Here is a 20198-nt window from a genome sequence, read left to right as displayed (position 1 = left end):
TACAAATCAGCGGCGCGTTCAAGGTCGTGCTCTCATCACTAAGGTTTTCAAATCATGGCAACTGTTGTAAACCAGACCATACATGGCAACTGCTTAGTGTTAGTAGGTGGCAACCTCTAAAGTTTTTAAATCATGGCAACTATAGTAAACCAGACCATACATGGCAACAGCTGCAGTTATCCAAAATGGCATCTCACACTTGACCTGAGATGGCAACTGCAGTTGAGCAACCATGGCAAATGTAGTTGTCTGACATGGCAACTATAGTTCAGCGACATGGCAACTGCGGTTAAACGCACTGAAGAGGGTCCGAATCATGGCAACTGCGAGGACGCGTGCTGACTGTCACGTGGGGCGTGCTGGACTGTGAGGTAGGTGGCTGAGAGAGGTCGTGTGACAGTTATCCATTTTGCCCACACGTAGGCATGTAAGAGGACCGCAAGGAAAAAAAGGCATGTGGACGCTAGTTGTTTTGGGCTGGTCCTCTTAGACACCACACAAAACGTGTGGCCAGATCCCTTAACGCCCACACGTGTGGCAGTTATCGTCATCCTAAATATATTTTAAGTCCTGGCTAATAGTTCCCTTTTATTCCATGCATCTTCTTGTGGTTTGTGTTGCGGATTTGATGATATACTTTTTGTGACATATAACACCTAATTTATAACTCTAATTTTGGGCCAAAGTTAGGCTCAAAACTGAAGGGGAGGGGGGGGGGATCATAAACTGGACGGAGGAAGTAGCATAAATAAAAGTAGTAAGCGTGGTCTCAAAATATATAAGTAAGATGACAAAGCATAAACATGTTTCCATAAAAACAGAAAAGATGACACGATGTCAGAAACCACACAAAAAAACGCAAGAGAGGGAGTGGCCAAACCGCCGCGCCACTATTCACCCCCATTTTGCTGGTATCATCTGCAACGGCTCTCCTCCGATAACGACCTGCAGTTGTCGGTGGAAGGGGGTCTCCAGACTCCGTGCACGGCGTGTATAGCAGTAATTTAGGCTAGTTTGCTTAGTTTTTCAGTCTCATATTCAAGAGATCCAAAACCTTTCTAGCTTGCATCATGAGAGTGAAATTCACAGCTTCAGGAGATCCAAAACCTTTTTCAGCTTACCATGGCTACTCTAATCAATCATAAAGGGTTACTACTTGCAGACTTCTCGTTACATATATACAGGAAATAGGTTGATTTACCTCATGCATTGAAAAAATTTAGAGAATCTGTTACTGCATCATTCTTGCTGCCTACGGTTTGTTCGTATTGGTGCCCCACCGACGGTCCAAGGAACCCACCAGCTGATGATGCAAAATCGGTTCCCCTATGTGTAAGTTTCCTAAAGACCTTGCACAACCACTTCCACCGAAATCTCGGGAGAAAGGGGATGAAAGAACATAGGGAAAACAAGAAACAGCAGCCAGTCCACATAGGCAACCACAAAATATGCGGCAAGCGGAAAAACCTTACAAGGGAATCTGCACAGCAAGGCACACGTCTGCTTCTAGTTATCTATGAGTAGTACTGAACATTGTGACACATTGCATTACTTCACAACAAAGCTATTCCTGGAAGGTTGCAATCATCTGGCATTCAAAGGCAAGTGAATCTTCCCCTTCAGTGCTGGTCAGGAAGGTCGTCGAGGATGAACGGGCCGAGTTTCCCTGATCTGAAAAGAGTCAATAACTTCTTGGATGCCGGGCCATGTGATTCATCAAGCGGTTTGTGGGGTATTCTGAACACCTTTCGAAGGGCAACAAGCTGTGAGTCAATTAGACTTTCCAGCTCGTTATCTTCATCGAGGTTGCCTGTGAATTCCATGGCTGTACTGCACAGCGTTCTCTAGACCTCTATCACCAAGTCCTGTAACAGGAGGATGAGGTTATTAACTCCTATAGGAAATAGATGACTTGGAGGAAACCATTGATTACCACAGTACCATGGGCACAATAAGGGTAAATGTGCAATTTGCACCGCACGAATAGTATGCATAATAACAATGAACAACAAGCAGCTTTTGATTGGACAGAAAGATGATAGTAAGAAGTTCCGTGTAAGTTTATTATCCTGTTCTATCTTCAAGTGTAGAAGAGTCACAAAAACAAGTTAAAACATAGGAAACCAACTCTGGCACGCAAAACGAAATGATGAAGCAAACAAGTGGGAACACAAAGGATTGAGCAAAACAAAATACATGACAATAATTGGCAAGTCAAAAAAAAATGTACTATGTTATAGTTCAATTATATTTAATTAGAATAATTAATAAGATATGGCAGTTAGACATATTCACATGGTGGAAGTTCAATTAGCACAAGGTGTGCCGCAGGACTCTACCTGGACATGGGCCTTTTGCAGTTCTTGTATGCTGAGGTGGAAATGCAAGTGTACACAACAAAGGAACTATAGTTACACATCAGCGCAATGCACTACAGCATTGCATGATAACTGTTGTCATAGGATAGATAGAGAGATCACTAACTGATATGGCGGGTTTTACGCGTGAAAGATGCAGCACACTCCACCAAAACTATGTTATGAGCACACGAAATCAATAAGACCATATTTTAAACTTCTGCAAGACACTATGCCATGGCCCTAAATGAGATCAGGAAATATAGTGATCTAGACGCTCTTATATTTCTTTACGGAGGGAGTACAAATGTCAGGACCCCGACTCGATGTCACATCGATCTAGCCGGTAACACCTCATATCACTTTGCGGCCTCACGCACGGTATCCCCACGGGTGTCGCCTTACCTTTGCCCGGGACCGTTTGTGCCTTTTGGCTCACGTATATGATAGTGTCGCTAGCATCCATATGATAAGGAGCCCGGGCTGACATGACTAGTCGTAAACCCAAAGTGGCACAGACTTACAGGGACAGGCATTCATGACCCAGCTTCGAACGTGTCGGTCATCAGCAAGTGGGTCCGGGCTGTAGCACTGGGCTAGCAGGACTCCGGTAAACCGGGCTGTAGCGGGCTAACAGGACTCCGGTACTCAAAGCGTGACATTTCCCCGAAGGGACAGACACAGGAACGAAGAAGGACACATGCCGGCCAGCCTAAGTGTTCCAGAGCAGTAGCAAGCTACCATGGCTCAGCGGTAACACTAGGAGACATTTCCCGGTAAGAGAGGCTACTAAAGATAAACAACTAGATAGTCAGATCCCACACATACCAAGCATTTCAATAACATACACACAATATGCTCGATATGTGCAATACAACATGGCATCACAAAATGACTCTACGACTCAAGTAGTTTATTCAATAGGCTCCGAGGAGCGAGACATTACAAACATGGGTCTCATGACCCAACAATCAGAGCATACAAGTCAAGCACAAGCGGAAGCTATCATGTCTGGGTACAGACATCTATAAATGGAAAAGGCTGAGAAGCCTGACTATCTACCAGATCCTGCCGAGGGCACAAGATCGTAGCTGAGGTATCAAGCTAAACGTCGAAGTCCAAGCGGAACTACTAGTGAGACTGAAGTCTCTCTGCAAAAACATAAAATAGGCAAACGTGAGTACAAATGTACCCAGCAAGACTTACATCAGATCTATCTACGCATGCATCATTATCAACAAAGGGGGTGGTGGAGTTTAACTGCAGCAAGCCAGCTTTGACTCGGTGGCTATCCTGAACTACGACTGCAAGTAACTCTTTTGAGGTGGCGCACACGAGTCCACATATTCACCATATCAATACACCACTATGGATCCGCTCCCGTCTCCCTACGAGAACGCCATCCATAGCACTCACGCTTATCTTGCGTATTTTAGAGTATCCACTTTCACTTGTCTGTGAACTGATATAAGGGGTCCACGTTTCCATATCCGAGGAATCCGGCTATTCGAATAGATGATGTTAACCCTGCAGGGGTGTACTTCTTCACACACGCTCTCGCCACTTACCGCCCTGTACACGTCATGTACCTCGGCAACCTTCAAGCAGAAGCCGGGCGAGGGAGTCGGCCACGACCTGACTAACCGAACAAGTCTCTAGTCCAGGTTTATCGCCTATTCAGGTTCCATCCGCAAGGAGATCCGGCCGGGGTGTCGCTTACGGCCCCAAACGATGTGTGCAGGGTTCCCAAGCCCACCAACCGGGTGCCACTTGGTACATCGGGCCACTGTGCCTAGTCTGTCCCAAGCCCACCTGTACCGGGTGCCACTTGGTAGACTACTAACACTACCTACAAACACCAGAAACTAGTTGCAACTCCTGGACAGAGATCATGTTGATTAATAAGCCGAGAGGGGTCGAGTTACCGGAACCCAATGTGTGGTAGTAGCTGTTCATGGATCACAAACACAGAACTCAGTTCCTGAGGACGGCTGCAATGAGACAACCCACCATGTACTCCTACATGGCCTCTCACCGCTACCTTTACCAAATCGTGTTCACACACTTAGTTCACCCATAGTAGGACATGTTCACACGCCTCTGATTCATCCCCGATGAATCAGACCTGACTCAACTCTAAGCAGTAGCAGGCATGACAAACAAGCATGAATGAGTAGGCACAACAGGGCTCAAACAACTCCTACTCATGCTAGTGGGTTTCATCTATTTACTGTGGCAATGACAGGTCATGCAGAGGATAAAAGGGGTTCAGCTACCGCAGCAAGTAACAAGTATATCGTTGTTGTCCTAATGCAGTAAAGGAGAGCAGGAGCGAGAGAGTGGGATTTTATCGGAATGAACAAGGGGGTTTTGCTTGCCTGGCACTTCTGAAGATAACATTGAGTCTTCATCAGTGTCAACGATCACATCATCGGTATCACGTCTATCGAGAGGGGACAAATACCGGCAACACAGAAAGGAACACAATCAATGCAATGCACAATATGATGCATGATCATGACATGGCAAAATGAATGTGTTTTGAGCTAATGCAACTAGCAACAGATTAAATGAAGTTGGTTTGAATACAAGATTCAAATTTAAACTCCATATGTGATTGTTCAAATGCCATTTAATTGATTTGTGCTAAACAGCACCTATAAGTTGTTCTAACATGCATGAAAATGGTACAGATGGATTCCTTGAATTTTTCTGATAATTTTTCATATATAAATTATTTAATTTGGAGTTACGGTTAATTTTCTATGATTTATTGAAGTTTTAGGCATTTTCTGTAATTTCCTGAATAATAATAAATCCAGAAATGAATTTACTGCATCAGCATGACTTCACAGTGACGTCAGCAGGTCAACGGCGTTGTCCAGGTCAAATCTGACCTATGGGACCCACATGTCAGCTGCACAGTGATTTAACAGAGTTTAATTGACTTAACTAAATGGTTAGCCGGGTTAATTAAAGGGTAGGGCCCACCTGTCAGTGGCCCTAGGCCTGGGTTAGCGGGGTGGTTAGGCCCTAATGACCCGCCACGTCGGATTTGCCGGTGGTTGGACGACGGCGACGACCCAGAGCGGCGGTGGCTCGCCGGAGTTACGCCAGAGGCGACGGATCGACGCGCCAAGGGCACCAGGAGGTAGCCCGTGCCCGTGCGCATCTAGGGGGACCAACGGGAGGTGCGGGGGTGGCCGGGGTTCGCCGGAATGAAGCCCGAGGCGGCGGCCGGAGCTCGGGGGTTCGCGGGACTGGCGCTGCAGCTCACAAACGAGGGAGCTGAGGCGCTGGAGGGGCTCTACGGGTCACGGCTAGCGCAACGGTGCACGCCCGTGACCAAATGGTCACCGGGATTTCGCCGGCGACGAGTCCGTGCGGCGGAGCGTCTCGGCTCCGGCGGAAGCAATGGCTAGAGCGGCCCAACGGCATGGGAAGAAGGGGGGAACGGTTCAGTGGCTCACCGCGAGTCCAACGAGCGCGGGGGCGAGGCCGGGGACGCTCTGTGGCCGGCGAATCGAGCGACGACGGCCGTCGGTGCAGAGGAAGAAGATGGCGTCGGTGACGGTGCTCCAGGGCGTCCGGCGTCTTGTGGCTCCGTGGTAGGGACGGGAACGTCACGGCGGAGCTCGGGGGCGCGTCGGAGAGGCGTGGGGAAGGCGGTGGCCGCGGTGGTGCTTGGCGGCGTGCTGCGGTGCGCTCGGGGATCACAGGAAGAGAGGGAAAGAGAGAGCCAGGGAAGGGGGAGCGGTCCAGAGGGAGTGAGAAGGGCCAGGGGCTGCGTGGCGTTGCGGACGGAGTCCAGGGCGACGAGAGGAAGCAGGAGGTGGCCGAGGCAGCGTCGGCGCGCGCCACGCCTCGCCTCTGTTCGTCCTCCTGGCAGAGGAGGAAGAGGACAAGGGGGAAAAGGAGGTGGGCTGGGCCTGCGCAGGTGGGCTGCACAGTGTTGGGCCGTGGGTGGCTGCCAGGTAAGGTCCAGGTAAATTCTGTTTTATATTTTTCTTCTGTTTTTGTTTTATTTAAATTATTTTGCCACTGTTTTGAATTTTAAAATAATTCAAACAATGCCAAAACTCCACTGAATATTTTATATTGCTAAATGGACTTTTCTAAAAGCTTATAAAATATTTCAGGGATATTTGAAATTATATTCTAATTATATGAATATAATTCAAATTCAAATAGCTAATGATTTAAATTCAAAGTCCCAAAAATAAATCCTTAAAAATGTTCAATATTTTGGTTGGGACCAGAACCCTTACCAAAAATTATCAAACATTTATGAAGAGCCCTTTTGGAGCAATGAATGAGATTTCTAGGGTTTTTGCCCCTCTTTTATTTAAGTTTTTGAGGCTTCCAAAATTCCTCAGTTCAGGTTTCAAAAATTTAAACATGATGCACACATGGAGCTAGCCTAGAGCACTACCAGCAGCTAGGGATGTGACAACTCACCCCCACTAAACAAGAATCTCGTCTCGAGATTCAAGCGTAGGGTAAGGTGAAGGGTAAACGCAACTAGTATAATCTTCACGATCCAGGGTGCACTTCAGTTGAACGTTGATTCATTCACCATCATTGTCTTCAAGTCTTGCTCTGAGAAATCCTGCCAACATGACATGGAGGAAAGAAGGAGACTCTAGAAGGGTCGATCTTCTTGAAGAACGAGCAACTCAGGATTAACTCACGGAATGAGACATAGAACCATCTCTCGGGTTGAGACACGAAGCACACCTCTAGAGAGATGGAGTGGAACAGATGACGAGGGTTCACTAGGTAGACAACAATTCCACACCTAAGAAGGTGGTAAACGATTGCCAACGTAGCGAGGAGTTGAGTTGCCATGATACCATAACGATGCACCTTAGGGAAGGTGACTCATAGAAATATCCCCTTAAGTGGCAAAAAGAATTACTTTTGATTCAAAGATCATTGAAACTCTTTATACCAGCCTAAGCAATCACAAGCGATCATTTGGAGGGGGTCGGTAGAATGGCATACTCGGACTTGGATGATGTGGATTACCTTGTTGAAGACAACGCAATGGATGATTTTGCTTATCACCGGAAATGGAAGAGACCCATGGTAGAAGGGCACATTGGCGGTGCAAGCTGGGAACAAAATGCAAATGCTGGGAATGATTCTGGTAACTGGGGAAGAACCCAACAAAAGAGAGTGAGTTCACTGTTTGAAAAGATCATAGCATTGCCGAGGAAACGGAGAGGATCCCCAGTTAGTGCCGAAGATAACACCTAGCGCTTGTGCGTGCTCTCAAGAACTTGAGCATTTCCACAATCATCAAGGTTTTACCAACATCCGTGTCAAGAATCCTGGCAACACAACATACCACCATGATGAATAACGATGGACGATGCAGATGCATAGGAAGATAACATCAACTCAGATTTCACCCTAGCGAGGCCAAGGAAACAAAATCTGGATGATCGACCGAGAGACATTTAGCACTCCGCTTCTAATGTTCTCCTTGACGTGCTAGTGTAACCCATTCTTAGATATGGTTTGCTAACTAGAACATCAAGTAAAGGTCGGATTTCGGGAGCAATAGAATCCATAAGGAACAGTTACGGAGGTAAATCCTACGAAATCCTTATGGGGAGGTGGCCAACTTCTTCAATCAAGATATTATAATAATAGGTCTTCCGGTTGGGTGTGTTGGCCACGACATCCACCTTACCGGTTATCGAGGGACCAATATTATAGTTCTTGGGAAATATTCCAACCATCATATCTGCCTGAGACTCAGATCTGGTTGGTGTCAGGATATTCCAGACTCATCGAGTCTAGGAAGAAAAATGAAAGTTTGCAACACAAATCGACGAGATGACGTTGCGAGATTCTCAGGAAATGAACTACGATAGCAAGCTCCAAAACATGAGCTGGTTCTGCTACAAACATGTGAACACGTTGTTCTAGACAAGCATGCCCACATGGTAGTCTTACAATAAAACACTACCGAGTTCTGGTTGGGAGCCATCATCAAGGATATCGAAGTCCTTACGCAAGTCCATGGATTAGATCCCAAGCATAGACTTCTTTTCCTTGAACAAGTCAATCAGTGGCTTGGTGTGCTAGGATATGCATATGGAATGAAGATGATCAGTCTAACAGACCACAGAATTCTTCGCACGTGCATAACTGACTTGGGACGATTCCAAAGGAGCAAAAACAAACTTTCTCGAATTCACGACGGCAACTTACATCAAAATGCACGTGAATCAAAGGAAGTCACTCCTTTCATCAAACAAGTACTTCATGAGCTAGCATGAAGAAAATGCTTTCAAAAGTTTCCAACACTAACTTAATGTTCAACAACATCATGGAAGAGATAAGAATGTTGTCAATGGGCTCAACAACAACTCATCGGGATTTCCATATCACTGGACTTCCACCAACGTGTGAACACGGTGATAGCATTGGTCAGACCAAAGATGTAATGGTGTATGCTCGAGGGATCAACCACGAATAAGACAACATTACGAACATCGTTGGTTCTGACTTGATTTGACGATAGCCCACCATCAAATCAAAGGATTGATAAGACAATAGGTCCAGCAACTGATCACAGGGACCAATCGATGAAGATATCATCTTTCTTCAATACACACTACACAAGAATATCCCTTTGGAACGAACTAAGTCAGGCAAGCTTTTATCTTCCAACCCTCCAAGTTGTCATTTAGCTTAACCAACTGGCTCAGGGATATCTAACACCGACTCTTGGAGAGAAGGTGGTTCACAAGAAACCAACTTGATCACGAGCTCAACATAGCGGTCAGGTGACAACCTGGTAATACTTCTGAGAAGATATTCAGAAAATCACGAACCACCGATATGTTACTAAGCTCGAGAACAATCTCGCTTTTGAGGGCAAGACGATATGATCAAATGGGTGAGGACTTGACAAGATCCTAACTCATCAATCGAAGGGTGCACCAAAATAAGGACTAGGTAGCACGATCAGTCTTAGAATGATGATTCAATAACCAACACACTAAGAATGAATTTATTGTCCTTTAACTACCCAGCAACGAGGTTGCTAGGCGTATTGATTTCACACATCACAATTCATTTGTCGGTATTCCGGTTGCATCAACACGAAGACCGAGGAATGACTAATGATGGCAAGAAGTATCACTGTACCAAGAGTTCATAGGATGGTGTGCAATTCCTATAACAATCCCGATATAAAGATGGTAATACTCCAAGGTAGAACAGAACAAAAGCTGGATTAGCAATTTGATCTGCGGAGCACAACTTCTTTGACCCAATCCTGGATATGGAAGAGGTACTGGAGTTTGTTTCTCCTAGTCATTCTGCGATAGAACGGCTTGACGGACCACAAGAGTAATAGGCATCGATAAACGAACGCACGCATACTCTTGACTATAAATTGAAAGACGAGGGCCAGAAAACAACTAAAGAGGGACAACTCAAAAGAACATATGACTTTCCAAGTTGTGGATGCATGGACTAGCATGTCGAACGAATTCAACATATTTCTTCCGGATAACCCATGCAGAAAGGTAGAACTGGCAGAGTCACAATATAGAATCGAGAACCCATCGAGAGCACTCTGATTGTGACCTTTCGATCAGCGAGGAACATCTGCCATAAGCGGCTCATAGTATTTGGAAGAAGGAAATACCACGGACCTCGAGGACTATCGCAAAGGTTACTAATATACTAAAGGAACTAGCAACACTATCAACATGATGTAAGTAGGGTGAATATCGAGTTTAAGAACCCAGGAATAGAATACCTACTACTAAGTAGCATCACGGGATGCTTTCGAGAATGATGGCCAGAATCATCACACTGGGAACACAAATCATGGCTAAATTACTAGATGATCCCCTAAGACACCTAGGGTCATAATAATTATTCCAACATATATGTCGAGGCAATAAAGTACCTCAACTCACTAATTTGTGTGATTAATCTGACCAAAGGCACATCAGAAACAGGAGGAAGGGATTTGCAAATGCATCCGACTATTTAGAAACCTGGGATGACTCGGACAGCATAACGGCTGTAAATGCTCAGAAAAGATTTGAGACATTCACAAAAATGGTGGCATAACCACTCAGAAGCAAAATATCAAGGTTTCGAGATCAACAGTTAACGTACAGAAGATAGTAGAAACTGAACTGAGGCTTGAATCAACAATCTTATAAGTCTGCGGATTAGTAACACGTGATCCTGATAGAAAGAAGAGAAAGCCTAGTTCTTAATCCCCGTAGAGGAGAAGATGATGACTCAGATCAGAAGGCCATAAGGTATAAGGAGTAAAAAGAGCCTTACGTTCCATCCCACAATCAATTCCCTTATATAACTAAAGAATTTCTAGACTCAACTTCGACCAGTTTGGCTTGGTAATCCTACAGGCAGTCAAGCTCTGATACCAACGTTGTCAGGACCCCGACTCGATGTCACATCGATCTAGCCGGTAACACCTCATATCACTTTGCGGCCTCACGCACGGTATCCCCACGGGTGTCGCCTTACCTTTGCCCGGGACCGTTTGCGCCTTTTGGCTCACGTATATGATAGTGTCGCTAGCATCCATATGATAAGGAGCCCGGGCTGACATGACTAGTCGTAAACCCAAAGTGGCACAGACTTACAGGGACAGGCATTCATGACCCAGCTTCGAACGTGTCGGTCATCAGCAAGTGGGTCCGGGCTGTAGCACTGAGCTAGCAGGACTCCGGTAAACCGGGCTGTAGCGGGCTAACAGGACTCCGGTACTCAAAGCGTGACATTTCCCCGAAGGGACAGACACAGGAACGAAGAAGGACACATGCCGGCCAGCCTAAGTGTTCCAGAGCAGTAGCAAGCTACCATGGCTCAGCGGTAACACTAGGAGACATTTCCCGGTAAGAGAGGCTACTAAAGATAAACAACTAGATAGTCAGATCCCACACATACCAAGCATTTCAATAAGATACACACAATATGCTCGATATGTGCAATACAACATGGCATCACAAAATGACTCTACGACTCAAGTAGTTTATTCAATAGGCTCCGAGGAGCGAGACATTACAAACATGGGTCTCATGACCCAACAATCAGAGCATACAAGTCAAGCACAAGCGGAAGCTATCATGTCTGGGTACAGACATCTATAAATGGAAAAGGCTGAGAAGCCTGACTATCTACCAGATCCTGCCGAGGGCACAAGATCGTAGCTGAGGTATCAAGCTAAACGTCGAAGTCCAAGCGGAACTACTAGTGAGACTAAAGTCTCTCTGCAAAAACATAAAATAGGCAAACGTGAGTACAAATGTACCCAGCAAGACTTACATCAGATCTATCTACGCATGCATCATTATCAACAAAGGGGGTGGTGGAGTTTAACTGCAGCAAGCCAGCTTTGACTCGGTGGCTATCCTGAACTACGACTGCAAGTAACTCTTTTGAGGTGGCGCACACGAGTCCACATATTCACCATATCAATACACCACTATGGATCCGCTCCCGTCTCCCTACGAGAACGCCATCCATAGCACTCACGCTTATCTTGCGTATTTTAGAGTATCCACTTTCACTTGTCTATGAACTATGCAATGGGGTCCAAGTTTCCATATCCGAGGAATCCGGCTATTCGAATAGATGATGTTAACCCTGCAGGGGTGTACTTCTTCACACACGCTCTCGCCACTTACCGCCCTGTACACGTCATGTACCTCGGCAACCTTCAAGCGGAAGCCGGGCGAGGGAGTCGGCCACGACCTGACTAACCGAACAAGTCTCTAGTCCAGGTTTATCGCCTATTCGGGTTCCATCCGCAAGGAGATCCGGCCGGGGTGTCGCTTACGGCCCCAAACGATGTGTGCAGGGTTCCCAAGCCCACCAACCGGGTGCCACTTGGTACACCGGGCCACTGTGCCTAGTCTGTCCCAAGCCCACCTGTACCGGGTGCCACTTGGTAGACTACTAACACTACCTACAAACACCAGAAACTAGTTGCAACTCCTGGACAGAGATCAAGTAGATCAATAAGTCGAGAGGGCTTGGAGCGCCCGGAGCCCAATGTGTGGTAGTAACTGATCATGGATCACAAACACAGAACTCAGTTCCTGAGGACGGCTGCAATGAGACAACCCACCATGTACTCCTACATGGCCTCTCACCGCTACCTTTACCAAAACGTGTTCACACACTTAGCTCACACACAGTAGGACATGTTCACACGCCTCTGATTCATCCCCGATGAATCAGACCTGACTCAACTCTAAGCAATAGCAGGCATGACAACAAACATGAATGAGTAGGCACAACAGGGCTCAAACAACTCCTACTCATGCTAGTGGGTTTCATCTATTTACTGTGGCAATGACAGGTCATGCAAAGGATAAAGGGTTCAGCTACCGCAGCAAGTATCAAATATGTCGTTGTTGTCCTAATGCAGTAAAAGAGAGCAGGAGCGAGAGAGTGGGATTTTATCGGAATGAACAAGGGGGTTTTGCTTGCCTGGCACTTCTGAAGATAGCATTGAGTCTTCATCAGAGTCAACGATCACATCATCGGTATCACGTCTATCGAGAGGGGACAAATACCGGCAACACCGAAAGGAACACAATCAATGCAATGCACAATATGATGCATGATCATGACATGGCAAAATGAATGTGTTTTGAGCTAATGCAACTAGCAATAGATTAAATGAAGTTGGTTTGAATACAAGATTCAAATTTAAACTCCATATGTGATTATTCAAATGCCATTTAATTGATTTGTGCTAAACAGCACCTATAAGTTGTTCTAACATGCATGAAAATGGTACAGATGGATTCCTTGAATTTTTCTGATAATTTTTCATATATAAATTATTTAATTTGGAGTTACGGTTAATTTTCTATGATTTATTGAAGTTTTAGGCATTTTCTGTAATTTCCTGAATAATAATAAATCCAGAAATGAATTTACTGCGTCAGCATGACTTCACAGTGACGTCAGCAAGTCAACGACATTGTCCAGGTCAAATCTGACCTATGGGACCCACATGTCAGCTGCACAGTGATTTAACAGAGTTTAATTGACTTAACTAAATGGTTAGCCGGGTTAATTAAAGGGTAGGGCCCACCTGTCAGTGGCCCTAGGCCTGGGTTAGCGGGGTGGTTAGGCCCTAATGACCCGCCACGTCGGATTTGCCGGTGGTTGGACGACGGCGACGACCCAGAGCGGCGGTGGCTCGCCGGAGTTACGCCAGAGGCGACGGATCGACGCGCCAAGGGCACCAGGAGGTAGCCCGTGCCCGTGCGCATCTAGGGGGACCAACGGGAGGTGCGGGGGTGGCCGGGGTTCGCCGGAATGAAGCCCGAGGCGGCGGCCGGAGCTCGGGGGTTCGCGGGACTGGCGCTGCAGCTCACAAACGAGGGAGCTGAGGCGCTGGAGGGGCTCTACGGGTCACGGCTAGCGCAACGGTGCACGCCCGTGACCAAATGGTCACCGGGATTTCGCCGGCGACGAGTCCGTGCGGCGGAGCGTCTCGGCTCCGGCGGAAGCAATGGCTAGAGCGGCCCAACGGCATGGGAAGAAGGGGGGAACGGTTCAGTGGCTCACCGCGAGTCCAACGAGCGCGGGGGCGAGGCCGGGGACGCTCTGTGGCCGGCGAATCGAGCGACGACGGCCGTCGGTGCAGAGGAAGAAGATGGCGTCGGTGACGGTGCTCCAGGGCGTCCGGCGTCTTGTGGCTCCGTGGTAGGGACGGGAACGTCACGGCAGAGCTCGGGGGCGCGTCGGAGAGGCGTGGGGAAGGCGGTGGCCGCGGTGGTGCTTGGCGGCGTGCTGCGGTGCGCTCGGGGATCACAGGAAGAGAGGGAAAGAGAGAGCCAGGGAAGGGGGAGCGGTCCAGAGGGAGTGAGAAGGGCCAGGGGCTGCGTGGCGTTGCGGACGGAGTCCAGGGCGACGAGAGGAAGCAGGAGGTGGCCGAGGCAGCGTCGGCGCGCGCCACGCCTCGCCTCTGTTCGTCCTCCTGGCAGAGGAGGAAGAGGACAAGGGGAAAAGGAGGTGGGCTGGGCCTGCGCAGGTGGCTGCACAGTGTTGGGCCGTGGGTGGCTGCCAGGTAAGGTCCAGGTAAATTCTGTTTTATATTTTTCTTCTGTTTTTGTTTTATTTAAATTATTTTGCCACTGTTTTGAATTTTAAAATAATTCAAACAATGCCAAAACTCCACTGAATATTTTATATTGCTAAATGGACTTTTCCAAAAGCTTATAAAATATTTCAGGGATATTTGAAATTATATTCTAATTATATGAATATAATTCTAATTCAAATAGCTAATGATTTAAATTCAAAGTCCCAAAAATAAATCCTTAAAAATGTTCAATATTTTGGTTGGGACCAGAACCCTTACCAAAAATTATCAATCATTTATGAAGAGCCCTTTTGGAGCAATGAATGAGATTTCTAGGGTTTTTGCCCCTCTTTTATTTAAGTTTTTGAGGCTTCCAAAATTCCTCAGTTCAGGTTTCAAAAATTTAAACATGATACACACATGGAGCTAGCCTAGAGCACTACCAGCAGCTAGGGATGTGACAACAAATTAGCATCTATTGGCATTATTCCTTACAATTTTGCAAGACACTGGGCAAGAATAGTACTGGAGTGAAAACAAGCCTGAAGCTATGTGTGGCACCTAGAAAGTTGATAGTTTAGCATACTGTATACCAACATAAAACATGCAAACAGAAGATGACTCATGGTCCCATAAGAGAAAGATATCCATGGCGAATAAATTCTTATCCACGAATAAATTCTCCATTATGGGTGTGCTTGGTTGGAGAACGAAGTGGAACGGAATGCCATGGTTCCATTTCATGGAGTAGTTTGGTTCCGTTCCTGTGTTTGGTTGTGGGCATTATGTGGAATGGAATGGTTACATTTCAGTGTTTGGTTCAGCTCACCTCTGGGTAGAAAAGGGTAAGATTACCTCTCAATGCACCAACCAGCATACACACCAAGCAAAATTGCAAAAGACTGGCTTTTTGTTGGAAAACTCACATACTGATGCCTTGTTTTACGTGCGTATAATTTATTACTATATAAACCACACCATGGACAGTGTGGAGTAGCCTTTTCTTTTCCTTCAATACTCAGAATTCTAACTCTGATAGAGCAGCTATGAGAATGCAGGAAAACGAGGATTGATCTTATGGGGCGTGATAAAGTGAGGGGAAAATGAAAGAAAACGAGGAAACTTGCTAGCTGATGTTGTAGCTAGTAGCACTAGAGCAAATCAAGCGATGAAGTCGCTGCTTGCCTTCCCTGCTAGCCGATGCTGCTGGCGCTCCTCTCTCTGCTAGTCGCTCCCACTCTCTGCTGCTGCTGCTGCTCCTCTTCCTGCTAGCTGCTTCTTTCCCAGGTTCTGTTGCTGCTCCGCCAAGGTTCACCGCTACTCCGCTCCTGCCTGGCCGCTGACGCTTCAAGCAGCCAAGGAATTGATCTGCCACAAGCAGCTGCAGCTGAGGAGCGGCACCCAGGAATCGCAACGCCATTGAGGAGCGCCGGCCACGAATTGATCCGCCTCCACGCTACCCTGCTTCTCTTCCCTGCGAGCCGACGCCGCTGATTTTTGCTTCGCTGCTCACCCTACGGTGCTAACCGCCTTCTCGCTGGGAGTGCCACTGCTTTTTCTTCGCTGCTAGCCCGCCGCCACTGCCGCGGGGGGGGGGGGGAGCTACATGGGTGGTGAGACGAGATCTGTTTTTTCCAGCTAAGAGCTGGAACCATGTAATTCCAAAGATTTGGAGAATCGGTGGATTCCGGATCTTCTAGCTAGCATAGCCACAAAATATGCCAAAATACGCTGATAGTTTAATCTGCAATGAATCAAAGATTGCGGCTTAAAAATTATCAACTTCTGCCATGGTACTATACTAGTTTGCACAGCAAAGTTCTCATTACCCCGAACAATTTTGCAAGACACTAGGCCAGGATACAGCAGTGTCAAATGACCGAAGCAATGAATTGTGGTACATAAAATGTCAACAGTCTAGCATTAATGTATAGTTTTAGAAAAGAATTCTATGGCAAAGAATTTATTTTGTGAATAAATTCACTATTGAACTTGTTGCCAGCAAAGCCACACAAAGTTGGCTGAAATCCAACTTTGCTACACACACTCTGAGCAAACCTCCAAGCTGATTGTTTAATTTGCAGAGTTCAAAACAGAGTATGACAGAAAATAAACTAAGAAAAAACTAGATGGATGTGTAATTTTTGTTAATGACCCAACTTTGCCTAATGCTAGCCCCAGCTAGCAGTGAATTGAAGATTGTGACTTCGATATATCATGAATACAAAATGAAGATAAATGTATACCTAGCAGGTTAGCGATATCAATCACCAGCACTTCACAATTACTTCGGGTAGCTCCAGGAGCTAAGAGCAGGAGCACACAGTCCGACAGAGAAATTAACAAAGAGGGTTCCATCTTATGAAAAAAAAAACCGAAACCATGACTAGAAGCAACAAATAATGCAAGCTCACATCACATGTGAACCATAACCATTTCATGCTATTCCAGTGCATCTGATTTGAAAGACTTTAGGTGGTAGGATCCCACTGATTATAAATATCCTTACAGAGTTATTGTTATTTTCAAAATGATAATCCATGTGATCCTCAAACCCTCATATATCTAATACATCCTAATGTCAGCTGATGGCACACAAGAAAAGTTTGCACGATAGCACCTGGATATGTGTGACGCCCCGAGACCGACGCTCCAGAAGACTTCCAGCAACTCTGAGTTTTGTCGTGTGGTTTGTTTTGTTCGTTGCATTCATCTTTGCATCATGTGCATTGCATCATGTCATCTTGCACCCTTTTTGAAAATCAGCTTAATAAATTGCATGGATCTTCGGTCCATTTAAATCGAGGGAATTCAGATGTTGATTTCTCTTTATAACATATCCTCTCGATATTTTAGGGAGCTATATTGAAATATTCCATTAGTTTGGAACCACCCTCAAACACACTTGCAGTTTAAATTATATGCCTTTCATAATTTCCTTTCCAATCTTCTCCAAACCCTATGCCCAATTATTTCCCTAACCTTTGCTCTTCTCTCTTTTTCTCCTTCCTTTTTTTTCTGTAAGAGAAGAGAAGTAAGGAGAGAGGGAGCCCAGCAACCAGCCCAATTTGGCCCAAGGCCCAGCCGCCCTCACCAGCTTCTTAACCCTAGGCCGATCGACCCCCTCTCTTTCCCTTGATCCCTTCCTCCAGCGCCACCATCTCCCTCATTCGTCCCGATCCCCATCTCACTCTCTCACTCTCGATCCCGCAGCGCCACTACCTTGCGCCCGACCCCCTCTCAGCCTCCTGCGCGCCTCCCTCTGCAGCACCAGGCCACGACCGCGCCTCCTTGCCAAATCCCTGTTGCCCGAGTGCCCGAGGAGAGGAGCTCCTCGAGCTCCCGCAAGCCCGCGACCTCCGCTGCCCAGCAGGCCAACCGCACCGCGCCGGCCTCTCCTTCCTTGCGCCGCACCACCAGACCTCTGTCGGACCTCTCCTGCACCTCCGCCGTTCGCCTCCTGCAGCCCGAGCTCCACTGCCAGAGTTGCTCTGCCCGCCGCGCGCTACCCCGAGCCCCAAGCGTTGTCCCGACCTCTGCGACCAGTGCCTCCGCTGCCTCACCGTTGCTGCGCCCCGCCTCCATCGCGCGCTCGTCCCCATGACCGCGCCGCCTCGTCCCCGCCTCTCCACCTCCGCGCCCCACCGCTGTCGGCGACCGCCAGGAGGCCGCTGCCTCGCGTCGCCCCGTTGACGAGCCGCACCGCGGCATCTTGCCTCCTTCGTGCCCTGCTCTCTCCTGCCGCGAGCTCCACCTCGTCGACCCCTCTGTTCGAGGGCCCTGCCACCAAGCGCCGCTCAGCCCTTGCTCCGTCGAGCTCCGTCCTGCTGCACCTCGCCGTGGGCCACCTTCACCACCTCGGGAACCCCTGCCCAACGCCATGGCCGGCCCCTCCGCGACCTTGGCATGAACCGAGCCCCTTCCTCCCCGAGATCTCCTGCACCCGTCAAAGTTCTGGACACGAAACTCCAACTCTGGAGACTACCGTGGCTGTGTATCTCGCCTACTACCACTTCGGTTCGTCAAGGCCACCAAGTTTGACTACCATCACTCCAAGACCCGAACGGCTACGACGACATGAACACCTACGAAACGTGTACGATTACACACGACGATGCGCCAAGTTCCACTACGACCGGCCCGAGAACGTCTACGACCCGTGTACAACTACCGTCGCCAAGACCGGACCGACAAGTACCCCGACAACGCGTGTACCACTACCGTCGCCCCTCGAAGACTCCGTGGACGTCAAGTTCCTCGCCGTGACCCCGAACATCTACGAAACGTGAACTACTACTTCCACTACGAACGAGTACCACTACACCGCTCCGAACTTGATCCATCCCGAACACACGCTTCGAAGGTATAACGCCGAGACGACCTTCCGAGAACGAATGTGTGTGTTGTATGAGATGCACGTGTTTGCACCATGTCCGAATTGATCCTTGCACGTTCCTCCTCGTTTGCCATGCCGTCAACCCGTGGGAACCCGGTAACCGGGATCACCCCACCATCTTTTGCATGTTTCGCACATCCGCACACTTGCTCTTTTGCACCGGTATCTCAATGAGTTGTCGGAATCGGAACAATGCCTTGGCATCATTTCCGCTATCGCCGCCATGGCACCCCTTTCATTCCGTCATGGCGACCAAATGCTTCATAACATGCTTATGTCAACATTTTCATAAAAATTGCATAAAACTTGTATATGTCATCCGCATCATGATAACAACATTTAAAATGTTTAAAATTGTTGTTTGCATCAAATTGCTAAATGACATATGGGGATTTTCCAGAATTGTTGTTTGTTGTTTCCGGCCTCATTTAAACTTGCCTAAATAGTTATTTTACTTATGCTTCACCCCTTGCCACGTTTAATAACATTTAATGTTGTTGGGTACATAAACGAGAGCGAACTAAATAAATGAATGTGGTGTTTAGCTCCACTTAATTTGTAGTATTGTTTGTGCACTTTGCCATGCCATGCCTCATTAAACCGGACATGCATCATACTTGGTTGTGCATCGTGCCATGTTTATGTGATGGTTGTTTACCATGTTGTTTGCTTCTTTCCGGTTTGCTTCTCTCGTTAGCTTCGGTTTCGTTCCGGAGTTGTGAGGATTCGTTCGACTACGTCTGTTTGTCTTCTTCATGGATTCGGTCTTCTTCCTAGCGGGATTTCAGGCAAGATGACCATTACCCTCGATATCACTTCTATCTTTGCTTGCTAGTTGCTTCGTTCTATCGCTATGTTGCGCTACCTATCACTTGCTTTACCATGCCTCCCATATTGCCATGCCAGCCTCTAACCTTTTTCACCCTTCCTAGCAAACCATTGTTTGGCTATGTTACCGCTTTTGCTCAGCCCCTCTTATAGCGTTGTTAGTTGCAGGTGAAGTTGAAGATTGCTCCATGTTGGAACAGGATTATTTTGGGATATCACAATATCTCTTATCTCTTATTTAATTAATGCATCTATATACTTGGTAAAGGGTGGAAGGCTCGGCCTTATGCCTGGTGTTTTGTTCCACTCTTGTCGCCTTAGTTTCCGTCATACCGGTGTTATGTTCCTTGATTTTGCGTTCCTTACGCAGTCGGGTTTATGGGAACCCCTTGACAATTCGCTTTGAATAAAACTCCTCCAGCAAGGCCCAACCTTGGTTTTACATTTGCCTAACAACCTACTAACTTCCCCTTGGGTTTTCGCGAGCCCGAGGGTCATATTTATTTTA

The 20198-nt window shown here is 47.2% G+C and overlaps 1 protein-coding gene across 3 annotated transcripts in view; it reads right to left on the bottom strand.

Moving 5' to 3' along the window:
* Positions 1–1395: 1395 nt before the first annotated feature.
* The window catches only part of LOC119364467 (short integuments 2, mitochondrial-like), a 26267-nt gene continuing 7464 nt past the window's right edge, over positions 1396–20198 (bottom strand). Inside the window, exon 9 of one of the 3 annotated variants that reach the window (XM_037629946.1) lies at positions 1396–1865. In XM_037629946.1, the coding sequence (XP_037485843.1) occupies positions 1845–1865 (21 nt within the window). In that variant the 3' untranslated portion in view covers positions 1396–1844. Of the gene's footprint in view, positions 1866–12877; positions 12923–15655; positions 16211–20198 lie in introns of those variants that run through there. The other 2 variants (XM_037629947.1, XM_037629945.1) reach the window with 2 other exon arrangements.

Source organism: Triticum dicoccoides, chromosome 2B, assembly GCF_002162155.2.
Source record: "Triticum dicoccoides isolate Atlit2015 ecotype Zavitan chromosome 2B, WEW_v2.0, whole genome shotgun sequence".
Taxonomy (NCBI): Eukaryota; Viridiplantae; Streptophyta; class Magnoliopsida; order Poales; family Poaceae; genus Triticum; species Triticum dicoccoides.
The sequence above is the reverse complement of the archived record's forward strand: the minus strand, read 5'-3'. Positions and strand labels throughout refer to the sequence as shown.